This window comes from Crocuta crocuta, unplaced genomic scaffold (assembly GCF_008692635.1).
Source record: "Crocuta crocuta isolate KB4526 unplaced genomic scaffold, BGI_CrCroc_1.0 scaffold13, whole genome shotgun sequence".
NCBI lineage: Eukaryota > Metazoa > Chordata > Mammalia > Carnivora > Hyaenidae > Crocuta > Crocuta crocuta.
The window spans coordinates 396134-413309 of record NW_027530007.1 but is presented as its reverse complement, the minus strand read 5'-3'; the positions used below and the strand labels follow the sequence as shown (position 1 = coordinate 413309).

Genomic DNA, 17176 nt, shown 5'->3' with positions numbered 1-17176 from the left:
TGCAGTGGTGGTCTGGTGTCTGCCCTGCTTTCTTGTTGCCTGTGACATACCGTTCTACCTCTCTGAGCCTCCACGTCTTCTTTGCAGGGACAGGCTTCATCTCTGGTGTCACCTGTGGGGCAAATAGTGCGAATGTAGAATGACTTCAGGGGCTATAGGATGTGTCTGTTTCTAGAACGCTGGATCCTCAAGACGCCAGCAGACTGCTGCTCTGTCCGCGGCTTTGGAGCCGGGGCCCAGAGTTGACCCAGCTGCTCCGACAGGGCGAGAAATCCCCAGGGGGTTTTGTTTGTTTTCTTTTGATGTCCAAGACTGTGGCCCACCCATCTGTTTCAATCTGAGCTTGGCCCCGAGTGGGTATGGCTGGTGTGGCCACAGGTTCAGGGAACTGAGTGGGCCTGGGATGCGGGGTGGGGAGCAGAGTGGGGAGGGATTTGGGGACAGGCAGGCTGTGCACGGGTATCTTCTGGGCCATCCGTGCGAGGCCTTCTCAAGCGCCTGTCGGCGGATGCCAGAAGCTGTGGAAGCAACCAGAGTGTGGGGCTGGGAGCTGGGGAGCTGGGGCCTGGCCAGTTTCCTTCTTTCTGAGCCTCAGCTGCCCCAGCCAGAAATTGAGCTCAGTGTGGACCTCGCCCACTCCTGCCTTGGAGTTATTTGGCCCCAAGTGTTAGACTGAGGGAGGCCCTGGGGGAGGTGATGCACGGGGTGGGGGGAGGTTTGTGACTTTGAGCAGAGGGTGGAGAGCAGCTCTGGCCTCCACACGCCGGCCCCCCTTGGAAGGCCCCTGTCTGGACTTGACAGTGACTCTCCTGGGAAGGGCTCCCAGGACCTTAGTCAGCAGGATGCTCACCAGCATCTTGGGCACCCCTGTCTGTCGTTCCTCCTGCCGACCCACAGCCTGGCCTCTGTCTGCCACTCGTAGAGACTACAAGTTCAGCTTCTCCGCGAGCCTGCTGCCTCCGCATCCCGCTCCTTCCTGTCCCGTCCTCCTCCCGGCAGCCTTGAGTCCTCCCTGAGCCCTGGCGTGATTCCCCGCTGTACCCCCCCAGCCATGGCCCCCCTCCCCCGAGGGCTTTACTCTCCGCCCGGCCTGGCCCCTTGGTCACTGCCCTCATCTTTCCTTGTCGCTTTTCCTGGCTCTGCCCCCCATCCTGGCCTCTTCCAAGTCCTGCAATGACCACACAGGGATGCGTCTAAAAGCTGCGCCCTGAGGGTGGGCAGGATGGAGATGAATGGGTCCAGGAAGGGGAATGGTGTGTGTGTGTGGGGGGGCGCGAGGCAGGGCTCACAGCGGAGAGTAGTTAGATGGCCCTAGCAGGAGCGAAAGCGTCATTAGGAGCCGTGATGGGAGGCATCTTCACTCCGGAGTCCATGATTTTGGCACCACCCTCACCTCCTATCAGGGGCTGAGGCAGTGGGGAGCCACTGATGGTTTTAGAGCAAGGGAGTGACTAGAGCAGAGAGTGAATTAGGAAGATCAGTCTGGCCTCGGCGGGCAGGCCAGATGCAGTAGAGACTGTTGCAATAGTTTAAGCAGGAGCTCTGGGCTGAGGGAGTAAGCAAAACGGGAAGGAAGGGTCAGAGGCTTCGGGGAGGAACAGGAGGCCTTGACCGGACCCAAGACCTAGTGTGGGACAGAGGTTCAGGAGGAAGAGGAGTTGTCCCTCTGTACCCCATCCTGTAACACAAGGTCCTCCTTGGCTCCGGCCTGGGCCAAGTATCGTGGCCAGTGTCAGCCTCGTGTTTCGAGCTGCCGTGGGCGGCCGTGGGCGAGCCTGGCCTTGGTCCCCCCGGGGTTCCAACTGGGGTGCCGTGAGACTGGGCATGGCTGATCCATCTGTCTCACGTGAGATCTCAGGACTTCTGGGGGCTGCATAGCTGTGCTGCCAGGGCGCCTCGGGGCCTTGAGCTGAACTTTACTCCTCCCCACTGGTAAGGTGGAGATAAAGGTGTCTCTGTCGCTTTCCATCGGGGCTGGGACTGACATCCAGGGAGGTGCTTCATGGTGCCAGGGGTCTAATGCCTTCCCCTCAATTCTCACAGCCCCACCTTCCCCGGAAGGGGGACCATCACTGTCCCCATTTGCTAGGCGAGGCGGTTGAGACACGGAGGTTAAGCTGTGTGCCCAGGCTGTCAGCTTACCCGAGGCAGAGCCATGATCCCACGGCAGGCGGTGGCGCTCCGGGGCTCTGTGCGTGCATGGCAGTCGCCGTGGCTGCGAGGGGCTCTCGTCTGAAAGCTGCTGCGTGGTCTCCCCCCAGGAGAGGACAGACGCCTCCCTCTCTCCATTTCCTGCCCAGTCCTCATGCTGGCTCCACCTCGTTTCAACTAATTGGAAATGAAAACTTTGCTTCTGTTGGACAGTTCAGCATCTGTTAGGCACCTACTATGGGATGTGCCCTGGGCTGGGCATAGAGCAATGAGTAATACAAACCCAGTGAAGCCGAATACACTTGGCTCTTACTGCCCGCCAGGCACGGTGCTGAGCACTTTACACGTGTTCACTCAGTGAATCATAATGGCCCTCTGTGGCGGGCACTCTATTTGTCCCCATTTGATAGATGCCAGAACTGAGGCTGGTGCAGGGCAGAGCTGGGAGTAAAACCCAGATGTCTGGCTCAGAGCCCATATTAGAGTGTGTAGAGGGGGCAATACTGGGAAATGAGTAATTAACCAAAAAGTGGTCTGGGTGGTATAGAGATCTACCGAGGTTGCCCTGGGTCCACGCTGGATCTACCCTGGGGCCCCGGGAGGGACCTCTGGCCCCATCTGGGAGTTTGGAAGTTTCACAGAGGTGCTTAGTGGAGCAGACCCTTGAAAGAAGGTGGAGAGTTGGGCCTGCCATGGGGGTCGGGATGGTGGAGCGAGGGGACGAAGGAGCAGGCTGCGCCAGGGGCTGGGCAGCGGTGCCCGGGGCTCAAGCTGGGGATGAGCTCGTGCCTGAGGGCAGTGGAGCCAGTGGTTTGAAATGGGGTCCGACGTGGTTTTGGGTCAGGTTGGAAAGCCTGGGGACCAAGAGTGAGGAGGCTGTAGCCGGTGGGACGTGCCAAGGGTCGGGAGGCAGGAGCCGGGGTAAACTGAGGGGGCCACACCGACGGGCCAGTGTGTGGGGGGTGGGGTGGGGAGGGGTGGAAAGGGGTGTCCTCTGCAACTAACCCGAGGGTTCCTTGGGGGCAGGGACCACATCCTGCCATCTTTGAGCCCGGGCACCTCGCACAAAGCCTGGCCCGAGAACCGGATGCCCGCCCGGGCTTCCTGTCTGCCCCTGGTGCACTTCTAAAGCGACATCACAGGCGGCAGGCAGGGGGTGGGATGTGTCACCCCTGGGCGGCCGTCTGTGATGTGGTCGGTCTTTCCTGACGCAGATGCCGTTCCTCTCCATGACGGCAGACGGGCCTCTGTTGCCTGGTCCCGGCGTCGTAGCCGCGCTGGCCTGGCCTGATGTGGCTGCACCCTGCAGTCCACGGGGCTCCCACGAACCCCCAGAGAGTGAGGCCCAGGTGGCTTTGCCGCCTCCCAGCATACCGCAGGGCCCCAGAGACCTGCCATGCAAATGATGGGGTTTCTCTATTGCTTGAGATGGTTTCTGTCCGTGTCGGGGTCCCTGGGTCCTTCAGCAGACGCCTCTGCCCCTGGGGCCCCTGGAGACCCTTTCGGGAGAGTCCCTGAATCTACCTGCAGCTGGCTTGCTGAGTGTTCTCCCAGGAGGTGGTCTTCCCCTCGGGGCCCCTGTTCTATAAAACGAAGGAGCAGGACAGAACAAGAGCATATTAAATTGTCCGCGGACACAGAGGCAGGTGGATCCGTGACTACTTCCTTTCTGCCGCGTGCTGGCTGGCTGTTCTTGGACTTAGCATCGAATCTCCAGAAGCCTCGGTTGCTGCTTCCTAAAATGGGGTGATGCTGACCTCCTTGCGTTGGTGCAGGGATAAAACGAGAGGAGGTGTGTGGTGCCCAGTGCCGTGTGGGTGCAGTGGGTGTGTCTCCTGGGTCTGCACAGCCTCCATGTCCTTCTGGCTCTGCGACATGGGGCTCTTTGTCACGTGCTACCCCCCAAAGCCTGAAGCTGCTCCCTGTGGCCTCCTGCCACCTCCTCCCTTCTTGTCTTCTCCCCGCCCAGGGGCGCTCCCAGTCCAGGCTGGGAGAGTGACCTCTTCCCAAGGGTACGGGCGTCTAAGCTGGGGGGAGGGGTCTCCAGAACGTTAAAAGGCCTTGAAGACCCCAAAGGCATTGACTGAGCTCATGGTGGCAGGAAGGGCAGAAGGCCCCGTGCGCAGTTTGTTACCCTCAGATGGCACTGTCCTGGGGCCACCGCTTCTTCTCCTTCCCCGGTCCCGCCCTGCTTTCCCTTCCTCTCTCTCACTGTTTATAAATAGAAGAAATCGAGGGCCGCCACCTTGGGGTACACACGGAGCCGGGCGCAGCTCCAGGAGCGGGAAAGACAGAAGTCATCTGGTGCAAGGATTGCCCAATTCCCGGCGAGAGCGCTGACTCAGACTCCACACCCAGACTGGCAAGGCTGCCCTGGTCCTGCCGCTCACTGGCCAGTGGCCCCGGTGAAGTGTCCACCTTGAGCTGGTTCCCCCTCCCCCAGCCTTGGCCGCTCTGGTTACTGCTCCTCTAGGGTGACAGTTGCGGGGGGGAGGTCAGGAGGGTAGGGGGCAGCGGGCAGGAAAAGACATGTCTGACTCACCAGGAGAATCTTGTCTGGCTGGAGCTTTGCCCCAGGCAGGCCCCTGAGGTCACTTGCTTTCGGGATCTTACGGCCGTATTCCTGTCCCTTATCTTGGACACCATGTCCTCTGGCCACATAATGGACCCCCAGGTGCTGGGTTTTGGCCGCTCTTTATTTTGAGGTCCTGTCACCCCTGCAGGTGATCCCCTTGAGTGAAATGCCTTTGAGACAGCCCAGGAAGCTCACCCCTGGGACTCTCCCTCTCGCTCTGCCCCAGCAGTGGGCCTGCCTTGAAGGCCTGGGGTCAGCCTGGGGTTGACCCTCTAACTCCAAGGGTCACAGCTCAGCGTCCCCACACTTGCCTTCAAGGTGGGAGGACACCCCCTCCTTTGCAAGGGCCACCTAGGCCACCTAGCACCTCATTAGACCCGGGCAACCTGCTGCCCAGGGTCCTCCCCTCGTCCATTCGCAGCTGAAAGCAAGCAGAAGGAGCCAGTGCTAACAGTCCATCTGACACAAGTCTGTGACTCAGGGCCTGTGCAGCCCCCGCATGGGTCCTCTGGGAGCCTGGGAGAGGGTGAGGGACCCAAGTTCAGACCCCCTGCCTTTCCTCCTACAACAGCCCCAGGAGGAGGCAGGGCAAGCCCTTGCTTGTGTCCCCATTTTACAGGTGACAGTGTTGAGGCTCAGAAGAGCAAGTGACACACCCAGTCCCTCAAGACCAGCACGTGCACCCCCTAACCGAAGCCTAGGGCTCCTCCTGTGATGCCCCTCTCCTCCCAGAGACCACCTGCACAGGCTGCCCTCGCCCCAGGAGAAGGAATGGGGGGCAGAGGCTGGGGCCTGGGAACACCCCCCATACCTGCTTTCAGCCTTGCCTCACACTCTGCCCCCTCCCCCAAGCTCATTCAGTCTTTCTGCCCTTCACGTAGGCAGGCCACCCCCTCACCCCCCACCCAGCACCTTTGAGGTCTTGGGAGGGGCCTGAGCTTTCTGACACCTGCTGTTAAGAAGCTAGAGCTGGAAAGGGTTTAGAGCATCAGCCAGGCCCGCAGCACCGTTTTCCAGATGAGGAAACTGAGGCACAGAGAAGCCAGTTACTGCCCACCAGAGAGGGGGTGCTTGAGTATGACAGGGAGGACCCCTGGGTGTCTCTAGGGGTCCGGTCTTCCTGGGGTGCCTTCCTGGGGTGGGACCCAGGCACCAGCTTGATGCCAGGGAGGAAACACGTCTGGAGGCGAGGGGACCCCTTGAGGGACAGTGTTCCCGTCTGTGGCTTGGGAGTAATGATAGTGCCGGCCTCACAGAGCTGGGGTGAGGATCCGAGAGGCCGTGCCTTCTGCTCCCGGGAGGGGCAGGGACTGGACGTGTTCAGTGCAGCAGTGCCCAGCACCTAGGACGACAAGTGCTCAGTACCGTCGGTTGAGTGAATGACCGCGTCCGCTTTTGTCCCTGACTTTCTCCACCATTAAATGGGTGGTTGCCGAGATGGCATCCGAAGCTCCTGCCAGCCTCCAGCTACTGGGCCCCGATCCTGCGCCTGCCCCTGGGCCCCGCCCTCCTTTCCCTCGGCTCCCACGCCTCCTTGGGGCACTGGGCGCAGCTGCTGATCGGCTGGGCCGCTGACCCCTCCCTGCCCACGGAGTGCCGCCTTCAGGCCTCTGCTGCCAGCCCGAGGACGGGTCCTCTCGGGAGCCCAGTGACACGGGCGGTTCTGGGACGAGCCAGGTCTCAGGCGCCGACTGTCCCTGCTTGCTGCGGGAGACCGGCCTGTTCTGAGCTTCCTGGGTGGTCGCCTGGGGTCAGAGGTTGTTGGCCTGAGGCCGAAAGGGGTCCCTGGTGCAGGGGGTATATGTGTGTGTGTGAGAAAGAGAGCCTGAGGGCCCACGTGAGCCAGGGCCCCACTTGGCGCGGAGGTGGGTGCCTAGGAGCTGGTGGCGCGCGGTGACCCGGGGACCACGCCGAGGGCAGAGCCGAGGACCTGGCTCCGCCGGCTGTCCTGAGATGGGACGAAGATTTCTCCAGCAGCACCAGGGCAAGAGTCGCATCTCCGCTCCTCCCCATCCTTCTTGGATGACCTCAGACAAATGACCTGATCTCCCCGAGCTGCGAGATGGGCACATGCCCTCCTGTTTTAGGGGGTGGAGGTTGGGTTCCGTAAAGCGCCTGCCCCCTGGCCTGGCCCGTAGTAGGTGCTTAATGAATATCCCCCGGTTTTCCTTCCTCCTCAAAGGGCCAAAGCTGAGAAGCTGGAAGAGTGACAGAGGCCGCGTGGTGGGAGGGCGTGCTGAGTTCGGGAGGCACTTGAGGTCCCGGGTCTGTGTCAAGGGGGAAGGGACGCTTGGGTCCCGTGTTCTCGGGGCCTCCCCAAGAGAAGGGAGGCGGGAGAGGGGGCGCAAGGAGCCGGGCTCTTGTGCCGCAGCCTCGGACACGTCACTTCACTTCTGAGCCTGTGAACGTTGTGGGGAGACGGCAGGACCGTGGATGTCGCACGTGCGGGTGCGCCTGGGAGACAGCGGGTGCTCAGTGCATGAGAGCGGCCCCGTTCCACAGGTGTCCTCTGTCCTGGGTGGAGGGAGCCCCATGTTGAGGAAATGGAGCAGCTGACCCTGATGTGGCGAGGCAGCTCTGAGGGCTGTGGTGGGGGGGGGGGGGGGCTGACGTCCTCCGCGTGCATGGCCCTGCATCAGCCTGCCACCAGCCACGCCCTGGAATGGCCTGGAGCCTTTGGGAAGCCAGGGAGGTGGCTTTCCTGCTCTCTGTCTCCATTTCGCACAGTCTGTGTGCCTCATACATTGTATGTTAGGTAGGCCCGCCCTTCCTCCCTCCCTCTCTTCCTTCATCTGTTATCTTCTCTCCCTCTTATTTACTGATCTATCCATCCATCCATCATCCATTCATCTATCCTACCATCCATCATCCATCCATCATCCATCCATCCATCATCCATCCATCCGTCCATCTATCCATCCATCCATCATCCATCCATCCATCATCCATCTATCCATCATCCATCCATCCATCCATCATCCATCTATCCATCTATCATCCATCTATCCATCCGTCCATCCATCCCTCTTCTCCAGTCCCCCGTCCCCATAGTCACAGATTGCCTGCCTATTTAAATGAGTGTTTTTTTTTTTTTTTAAGTTTATTTATTTTAGGCAGGGAGGAGAAGACAGGGGGGAGAGAGAGAATCCCAAGCAGGCTCTGAGCTGTCAGGGCAGTGCCCGATGCAGGGCTCAAACTCCCAAACCATGAGACCAGGACGTGGCCTGAAGTCAACCACTTAACCGACTGAGCCGGCCACCCAGGCGCCCCTAAAGGAGTGGTTAACAGTCATCAGTGATTTCCAAATGTTCACCTGGGGATCCTGTGTTTTGAAAGATTGGGTTCACTAAACTGCTGAGTAAATTGAGTACTCTCCAATTTATTTCCTCATTTTAAAATGTCAGAGCTCCCCTGTGGGTGGGTCTATGTGGCTCTGAGCCTCCCCAACACCAGCCAAAAGATCTAGAAGCTTCTATAGCTCCATGTTTCCCAGAGACCATTTGCCACATTCTGGGAGCCATCCAGAGACCCCCGACCCATGTGGCCCCTGAGGTGACCTGAGGCCTGGCTCCCAGGGCTGTGGTTCGGCCGGGCCTCTGCTCTGGGAGCGGCCACAGTAGAGGGAGTGACCTTTCGTCCCACTCAGCAGAGGGGCTTTCTGTTCCTCATTGTTTNTTTTTTTTTTTTTTTTTTTTTCCCCTTCTGTCCAGAAGATAAACAGGCTTTAAGATTGCTCAAGGGAGGGCTGACCTCTTCTGCCAGCCGCCAGCCCCTGGGCTCTGGAATCACACAGAGCGGCAGGAGGAAGTGTAGGGAAGGGTGTTTATGACAAGATTCTGACAGGAAAAGGCCCTGGAGGGAGGCCTCCGGGCAGTGGCTTGGGGGCTCTGGGGGTCCCAGTGTCTGCCTGTGTCCAGGAACCCTTGGCCTGTGGGTGGAGAGGGAGCACAGTCTTGGCCGAGGCAGGGCCCTTTCCCATCAGGCCTTTTGAACCCTGACAGGAAACCCTCCCCGAGCCAGGGCAGGCCTCCCGGGGCCGCAGCACGGGAGCTGCCCTGGGGGCCCGAGGGCCTCTCTCTGCTGCCAGGAGCCGCCCTGGGTCTCTGGGCCCCACGGGAGTGAGGGGCTCCCCTGGTTACCGCTGCGGCCCGTGTGGGGATGAAGCCCGGCTGCGCGGGTCCCCGAGACCTGTGCGGCCACCCTGCAGGGGTGAGAGGGAGGCGCGGCCCTCCCTGTCCTCGGGGCTGCGGGCTGAGGGGACAGGCAGCTGCCTCCGGGGGCGCTCAGCCAGGGGGGAGGCACAGCCCCTGCCCTTGGGGAAGACACACAGCTGCAGCCTGCAGGGAGGGCGCGTGTGGGGGCCGCGGGGGGCAGTCCGGCCCTTCGCTGGGGTCAGTCAGTCCACAGCTGAACGGTGTGTACAGAGGGAGGATTCCTCTGGGTTAGGGGCTCCGCTAGCCTTTGACCTTTGGGTCTGCTCTCCATGCCCCCCCAAACCCCCAGACGCTTTGGACGCTGACAATGAGCCCCACCCCCAACTGTGAGGAGCCCTGATACGGGGCCTTGCTTCTCCCCCTTTTGTCCAGGAACCCGGCAGCCTGCTCCAGGACGGGACGGGGAGGGAAGAAGAACTGTGTGCGTGCCTGCGTGTGTGTGTGTGTGTATGTGTATGTGTGTGTGTGCGTGGCTGTGAGCGTGCAAGCTCACGGTCCAGATGGGAGTGGAAGTCACTTCTTTAGGCTCTGTGCCGTGCAGGATGGTTCCCGCTTCCGCTGCCGGCCACCTGCGTCTGTCCCAGCCTCACTAGAGGGGTTTGGGCGCTGGCCCGGGGGGTGGAAGGTGGGCTTCGGGGGCAGGGCCAGCGTGGCGTCTGCACCCATGTTCGTGCTTCGTGGCCGTGGTGCTGGGTTGGACCCCGTGAGGAAAGGTGTGGTAACGAAGGCCACTGCCTAGATTGGTGACCCCTGAACACCTACTACAGGCCAGGCTCTGGGGTAATGGCAAAGAGCTACTCCCAACCCACAGGCTCAGAGGGCACCCGTTTTGGGGGGGGGGGCACAGCCCTGTGTGCCTGGCGCCCTGAGGGAGGAAGGTGGGATGCTGGGTCCGAGTGACCCCTGGGAAGCCCTCAGGGGGAGCCTACTGTCAGAAGAGAGAAATGGGGTTTCGTCAGAGGAAGCGGGGAGCTGGTCCACATGGAGGAGGCACCTCAGGCAAAGGCGTGGGGACAGGAAGAGCCGCAGATGGCTCTGTAGCAGGGAGCCCGGGCCACTGAGGGTCGGTCCTCCCCACCATGGCTTCCAGCCGTTGACATTCAGCTGTGGGAGGTCGGGGGGCTCTGGGGCTGCCCACAGGGGCTACTCATCCCCCATGGAGGACCGAGCCAAGGTCCGGCTTCCCCAGGCTCTGGCAGCCGGGACTCCTAGGCGGTGCTGTGGAGGGAGTAGGTGGAGGCCATGTGCCACTTCGCTGTGGCCCGACCCCTCGGGGGTCCCTGGAGGGTCAGCTGTACCCGGGGTCAGTCCCACAGTCCCACAGCCATTACCAGGCAGCACCCAGGGCAGCTGGGGGTGGGTCCCCTGCTGGTAAAAGGGGCTCTGAGTGGGGTGCAACAGCACCGCTCACTAGAGCACCCGGCGCCCCCTGAGTGCTCGGGCCACATGGTAACTTGTCATTGTTGTCATCAGTGAGCATTCAGCTACTGAGCCCCCGCTCTGCGTGCGCCTCGTGTTGGAGGCTGAGGTCTAGAGGTGATGAGGCCGTTATCTCTGGCCCCTGCATTGCAGACACTTGTGGTCCGTGTGTGTTTGTGTGCACATGTGCACATGCACCCACGCAGAAGGACAAGTAGGTACCCCCGTTTCAGCGCAGTGAGCTGATTGTTAGAAGGGACCCTGTCCAGTGTTCAGAGAGAGAGAGCCCAGAGGAGGAGGAATCTGACACAGTCTGGGGGAATCAGGGAGGGCTTCTCAGAGGAAGCAGCATTCAGCCAGAAGCACGAAGGGGTGATTCCCAGGTGCAGGAAGGAATAGGAGGCAGCCTAGGCAGAGGGCCACCTCGTGCTGAGCACTGTGGTTCTCTGTGACTGAGGCCACTGGCTTTGGCGCCTCACATGTGCCCCTCAGGAGTGGTAGGAGCTCGCCCCCTCTCCGGCCCCCCTCCGGCTCAGTGCCCCCGCCTACAGACATGAGTGTGCTACACTGAGGGAGGAAGAAGAGGCAGTGAAAGAAGGCGAGAACTCTCCTGTCTACCTTCCCCTCAAAGGGAGAAGTCCCCACATCAGTAGAGCCCAACAGGGAGTGGGCCGGACACCAGCAGGCCAGAGGATGGGGATGTGGGTGTTAAGCGTGACAGTCCAGGGGTGGCCATTTTGACGGCTGTCCTTCCTTTCCCTTCCCTTCCCTCTTCCAGGTTGAGTTACCCCCCTATATTCCGAAGCCTGGAAGCTCATGCCTACTGAAAGAATACTTCAACCAGAGGACCCAGATGTGCTGTAGCAAGTGTCCGCCTGGTAAGCGGTGGGCACTGCGGCCCTGACCCACCGGAGGGTTGGGGGGCTTAGGGTGGGGTAGGGTCATGGCCCTCAATTCCTACTGAATTCCTTCTGGTTCCACGAACTGGCCCCGTGCTGCCTCCTGCTTCAGGGCCTTTGCACATGCTGTTCCCTCTTCCTGGCATAGTTCCTGACTCCCTTTCTCTGCTTAGCGTCTACTAAGTGTCAGGTGTTCTAAGTGCTTGGAAGACAACAGAGAGCGGGCAGAGAAAATCCTCACCCTCATGGATTTGGCATCTGATAGAGGCACAGACAAATAAACCAACAGAGGAAACAGTTATGTGGGCCTATCAGGGTGAATGCTGTGAAGAAAACAAGGAGGGTACAGTTGGTGGAGACAGACGGAGTAAAACATGCTGTTTTATATGGGGTGGGCGGGGAGGGCTGCTGAAGGCCCTTGGGCAGAGGCGGGCAGAGTGAAGGAGTGCATTATCCAAATGTATAGGAAACAGCATGCCAGGCTGGGGAAACAGCAAGTGCAAAGGTCCTGAGGTAGGAGCCTGGTTGGTGAATTTGAGAAACAGTGATGCCAGCGTGTGGCCCAGAGTGAGTAAGTTGGCAGGGGCCGTGGTAAGGAGTTTAAATTTTATTCTGCAGAAGCTAGGGAGCCATTGGAGGGCCTCTGAGCTGTTAGCTGAGGTGTGGGCAGGCACACATGTACCTGTCATTTCCCACAGTCATTTTAAGAGACCTCATAAGTGGCTCTTTTCTCTTAATTGGCAGGGTCTTTGTAAGAAGTTACTGGATTAGCACAGCAGTGAATATGGCAGGATAGGGCTCAAGGCTCAAGAGAGAAGCTCCTTCATGGTTTGCTTTGATGTTGTCCTATCTCCTGGCATGCCTTCTCTCCAGGCCCACAAGTCCCATGTCCTCATCCTTGATAGGAAACCGGGGACTACATACCTACTGTTGCCTTCCCACTAGCTCACACCCACAGGTGGAGCATTGTAGCCATCAAGAAGAAAGGAGCTAGCAACCCAGTTCTCACTAAAGTGTGATTGACTAGTAGCAGGCAGTTCCAACGGTGGAATCCCAGGCATCTGGAAAGAACAGAGGGAAAGGTATTTTATGAGCATCAGGGGTTTAGAGATGGAGCGACAACTAGGATCTGCAAGATGTCAGATGACTCAGTGAAGGACTTGGAACCCTTTCAAAGAGCCTTCCCGGCCAGGCTTCAGGATGCCGAGGCTCTGGGGGGGTGTGGATGAGCCCAGGGCCCCGGTAGAAGCCCCGCCCCACTGACCTCTGGCTCTTGCTTTCCCAGGCTACCATGCACAGGTGCTGTGCAACGAGACCTCAAATACCGTGTGTGCCCGCTGTGAGGACAGCACCTACACCAAGCTCTGGAACTGGGTGCACGAGTGCTTGAGCTGTGGCTCCCGTTGCACCACTGGTGAGTGGGCCAGAGCCGAGGCCGGGCCCGGACACCCTCCTCCAGCCGCTGTGCAGCCCAGCCCCTTTGACTGAAAGCTGGCCGGGACTACCCCAGGCCAGTGTTTTCATGCCCCAGAGCATGGGGCTGCATGGGTACAGCCCTTCACTTGGTAAAACACTTGGTAAAAAGTGTTTACCAACGGCACTTTTTAAAAAAATTTATTTATTTATTTTGAGAGAGACAGAGACAGCGTGGGTTGGGGAGGAACAGAGAGAGAGGGAGTTAGAGAATCCCGAGCAATCTCCGCACCCTCAGTGTGGAGCCCGATGTGGGGCTCAAAGCCACGAAACCATGAGGTCGTGACCCGAGCCAAAACCAAGAGCTGGACGCTTAACCGACTGAGCCACCCAGGCGCCCCCCCAACAGCATTGTCATCCTCACCTAAGCCCCTTTGACGGCCCATGGGGCAGGCAGGCCAAGGGCAGGCGTGAGAGAACGGTGCCCATTTTAGAGCTGAGGAAGCTGTGTCCGGAGAGCAGGGGTGCGTGCTCATGCTGTCGTGGAGATGCAGCGAGGCTGCAGGCCTCGGCCCTGCATGGCCAGTGTTCTTTTCGCCCCATGCTGGGGGAGCGGGATGGTCCACCAGCTGGTTGGAGCTCGGAGCNACTCAAGCCTGCACCCCGGAACAGAACCGCATCTGCGCCTGCAGGCCGGGCTGGTACTGCACGTTTAGGAGGCAGGAAGGGTGCCGGCTGTGTGCGCCGCAGCGCAAGTGCCTCCCGGGCTTCGGCGTGGCCAAGCCAGGTAAGGGGCTGGAGCCAGCGGTCCCCAGGGACCCCCTTGGGCCTCTCCTTCGTGGGTATCAACCCACCAGCTCAGCCTGGGAATGTCAGCAGTGGTGGCCCGCTGCCCACCCTTTCCCCTTACGTTCTTTCCTCCAGCGTGCCGGATTAGGCTCCTACTGTGTGCTAGTCCTTGGGGCTCCAGAGATGAATTAGATTAAGCCCAGAGTTACTGGAACATCAGATGACCCACATGACCCCAGAGAACAGGAAGTCACTAGATTTGGTTAGCTGTAAAACTCTGCTGGTGCACGCGCGCACACACACTTGCGTGTTTTAAGGGATGGAGGTGAAGCGGGCCCGTAGGCTCCTGAGACTTCTCCTGGGGCTCCTGTGCGAAGGCCCAGTTGTTCTGCTAAGTATCTGAGTTGGTGACGGGTTCCCATTTTTCCTCGAAGGAACCGCCACGTCAGATGTGGTGTGTGCTCCCTGCGGCCCAGGAACGTTCTCCGACACGACGTCATCCACAGATACCTGCAGGCCCCACCGGACGTGAGTGGCTGGAGGAGCAGGGAGGGTGGTCCCTGGGTGACTGGGGTCTAGGGCACAGACTGGCCTCGCCAGGGTGCCTGACATCAGGCATTGCCGAACACGCCTGTTCGCCTCCGGGATGGGTTCAGCCCAAGGTGGGTGGCTGGGTGGGGCCCAGCACAGATGGCAGATGAGTGGTAGCTTTGTCCTGGAAGTCAACACTGGGTGGGGGCCTGGGGAGACGTGGGGAGGGGACAGACAGGGGCTGTTCTGTGTGGCACAAATGCTCTCTCCTGCCTGCTGGCTCCCACGAGGGAGCCCAGCCACGCTGAGCCCTCGGTCCTCTCTTGTGTCCTGACCAAGCCTCCTCCTCCCCCAGCTGTGGCTCAGTGGCCATCCCTGGCAATGCAACCACGGATGCCATCTGTGCGTCTGTGCCTCCCACCCCGAGGGTGGCCCCACGCCCGGCCTCCACGTCCCAGCCAGCATCTACACAGCCCCAGAAAATAGAGCCGACTCCAGGGCCTCGCACGGTCCCTAGCACCTCCCTTCTGTTCCCGATGGGCCCAAGCCCCCCAGCTGAAGGGCTCAGCACGGGCGACGTCTCTCTTCCAATTGGTAAGTCCCAGGAGGGCTCATTTAGCCTCCCTGCGTCCCTTCCTGTCTTCTATCTGTGAGTCTCCCAAGAGCCCGCCTCTGGCTGCACCGCGTGCTTGCCCTGGGAGGCCGGTGGCCGTGAGGCTCGGCTTCCTTAGAGACCACGAAGAACTGCCAGGCGGGAGAGGCGGGGTCAGCATTTTATCTGCAGGCAGAGGTGGTTTCCTGGTGAACTCATCAGCCGGTGGGCAGGGCCAGGTCACCCCACGGCCTTCCCTGCTGGGGTTGGGACTCCCTAAGATCTACCCAGAGATCTCAAACTGGTGACCCTGGGGCTGGATGTGGCCAAGAGACGTGTGTTTGGTTTGGTCAGATTTTTTTGGTTTATTGGTCTTGTGATTGAATTTGAGGGACTCTGGACTGGGCTTGCCCCGCCTGGGGTGACCCAGACACTGACTTGGCTGCCTGGCCCCCTGGTATGTTTGAGTTTGCCTTCTGCAAGTTGTTTTGAGCTTCTCTTTTTCCTTCTAGGACTGATCGTAGGTGTGACAGCCTTGGGTCTGGTGATCATAGGGCTGGTGAACTGTGTCATTATGACCCAGAAGAAAAGTAAGTCTCCATTCTTTCCTCATTCATGCATCCGTTTGTTCAGGAAGCTTTTCTGGGGTGCCTCCGGGCAGTCCGGTGCAGGCCACAGCCTTGTGGGTCAGACAGCTGGATAGGGGAGCCCCTGTGATGTAGGAGCTCAGAACCTGGGGTACAAGGCAGTGCCACGAACTTGCCTACTAAAGAGGCAAGATGCAGGGCACCTGAGTGGCTCAGTTGATTGAGCGTCTGACTTTGGCTCGAGTCATGATCTCAGGGTTGGTGAGTTTGAACCCCACAGCAGGCTCTGTGCCGACAGTGCTGAGCCTGCCTCTGGATCCTCTGTCTCTCTCTGCCCCTCTCCTGCTTGTGTTCTCCCTCTTTTTTTCTCTCAAAAATAAACATTAGAGGCGCCTGGGTGGCTCAGTCGGGTAAGCATCTGACTCGACTCAGGTCATGATCTCACAGTTCATGGGTTCGAGCCCTCCGTTGGGCTCTGTGCTGACAGCTCAGGGCCTGGAGCCTGCTTCTGATTCTGTGTCTCCCCCATTCTCTGCCCCTCCCCTGCTCATGCTCTTTCTTTCTCTCTCTCAATAATAAAAACTTATTAAAAAAGCCCATTAAATTTAAAAAAAGTCCTCTAAAGAGGCAAGACTCCATCAGAGCTGTCCAAGGGGGTGGGAGTCTAGGATTGTTGTTGGGAAATCCTGGGGGCCTTATGGAGCAGGTGGTGTCTAGGCTGAGTCAGATTTCCACGGGCAGTTGAATGTGTGTAGGAAAGAAAAGGCCGGCTAAGGAGAAGGCCTGGCGCGAGCACATAGTGGGGTGCTGGAGAATGGTGGAGTGTGTGTGGGGGGGCACGGCTGGGCACCCCGGGGAGTTGGGAATGGCAGCTTGCGCCGCCCCTGGGGCCAGGCCTACCCTGGCTGGTTCCTCTTGGGCCCCATGCTGCCCTCCTAAGTTAGAGCAGGCGTGGCCTAAGAAGGCCACACACCCTGACTTGTCCCCTCTCCTTCTTTGCAGAGAAGCCCTTCTGTCTACAAGGAGAAGCCAAAGTGGTGAGTGCCCCTCTCTGTCCCCCCCCACCACCAGTCCCCTTATTGCTGGGCCGTGTCGTGCCCACGGGCACTAGTGCATTCTGGGGGTTGGTCTGCCCGGTGTCAGGTGGTGCGCACCCGGGGAGGCCGAGGAAGGGCCAGCCAGTATCTGCCCCTGGGGGTTAGGCAGCGCTCCCTGGGCTCAGAGAGACAGCTGAGTGTGAAGTGCAGTATCAGCAGCGGGGGTTGGTGGTGTCCGTGGCAGGCGCCTTCCTGGACCCGGAGCGGGAGGACGGGCAGGTGTGACATTGCTCTCGACTCTGTCTCCTCACTGTTAAAACGAAACAGTGTCTCAGCCCAGCTGGCGGGCAGTGCTGTTCACTCAGCGACAGCAGTTGGCAGGCTCGACAAAGCGCTTCCTCACGGAGCCCCGCTGGGGTTCCCTGGTTTTCCAGAGGGCCTCGCCTTGTCTCTGGGGTTGAGGTAGAGGCGGGGGGTCTGGGTCCCGAGCCCTGGGTCCGGCTCTCCACTTCAATCAAAGCGACTCACTTTTGATCCTTTTATTTTTTAATTAAAAAATTTTTTTTTCGCATTTATTTATTTTTGAGACAGAGTGTGAGTGGGGGAGGGGCACAGAGAGGGAGAGAGGCACAGAATTGGAAGCAGGCCCCAGGCTCTGTGCTGTCAGCCTAGAGCCCGATGTTGGGCTTGAACTCATGAACTATGAGACCGCGACCAAGCTGAAGTTGGACACTTAAGCGACTGAGGCACTCAGGTGCCATTTTTAAATTTTTTTTTTAAGTGTTTATTTTTGATGGAGAGAGATAGAGCGTGAATGGGGATGGACAGAGAGAGAGGGAGACACAGAATCCAAAGCAGGCTCCAGGCTCTGAGCTGCCAGCACAGAGCCCGACGTGGGGCTCAAACCCACGAACACGAACCACAAGATCGTGACCTGACCTGAGCTGCTGACTGAGCCACTCAGGTGCC

At 59.5% G+C, this 17176-nt stretch overlaps 1 protein-coding gene across 1 annotated transcript in view; it reads left to right on the top strand.

Moving 5' to 3' along the window:
- The first annotated feature begins 11117 nt into the window (after positions 1-11117).
- Positions 11118-17176, top strand: part of TNFRSF1B (TNF receptor superfamily member 1B) — a 20546-nt gene continuing 14487 nt past the window's right edge. The window contains exons 1-8 of the mRNA XM_077763782.1: positions 11118-11237; positions 12544-12672; positions 12901-12909; positions 13318-13458; positions 13895-13988; positions 14347-14585; positions 15096-15173; positions 16173-16207. Of these exons, the coding sequence (XP_077619908.1) occupies positions 11213-11237; positions 12544-12672; positions 12901-12909; positions 13318-13458; positions 13895-13988; positions 14347-14585; positions 15096-15173; positions 16173-16207 (750 nt within the window). The 5' untranslated portion in view covers positions 11118-11212. The remainder of the gene's footprint in view (positions 11238-12543; positions 12673-12900; positions 12910-13317; positions 13459-13894; positions 13989-14346; positions 14586-15095; positions 15174-16172; positions 16208-17176) is intronic.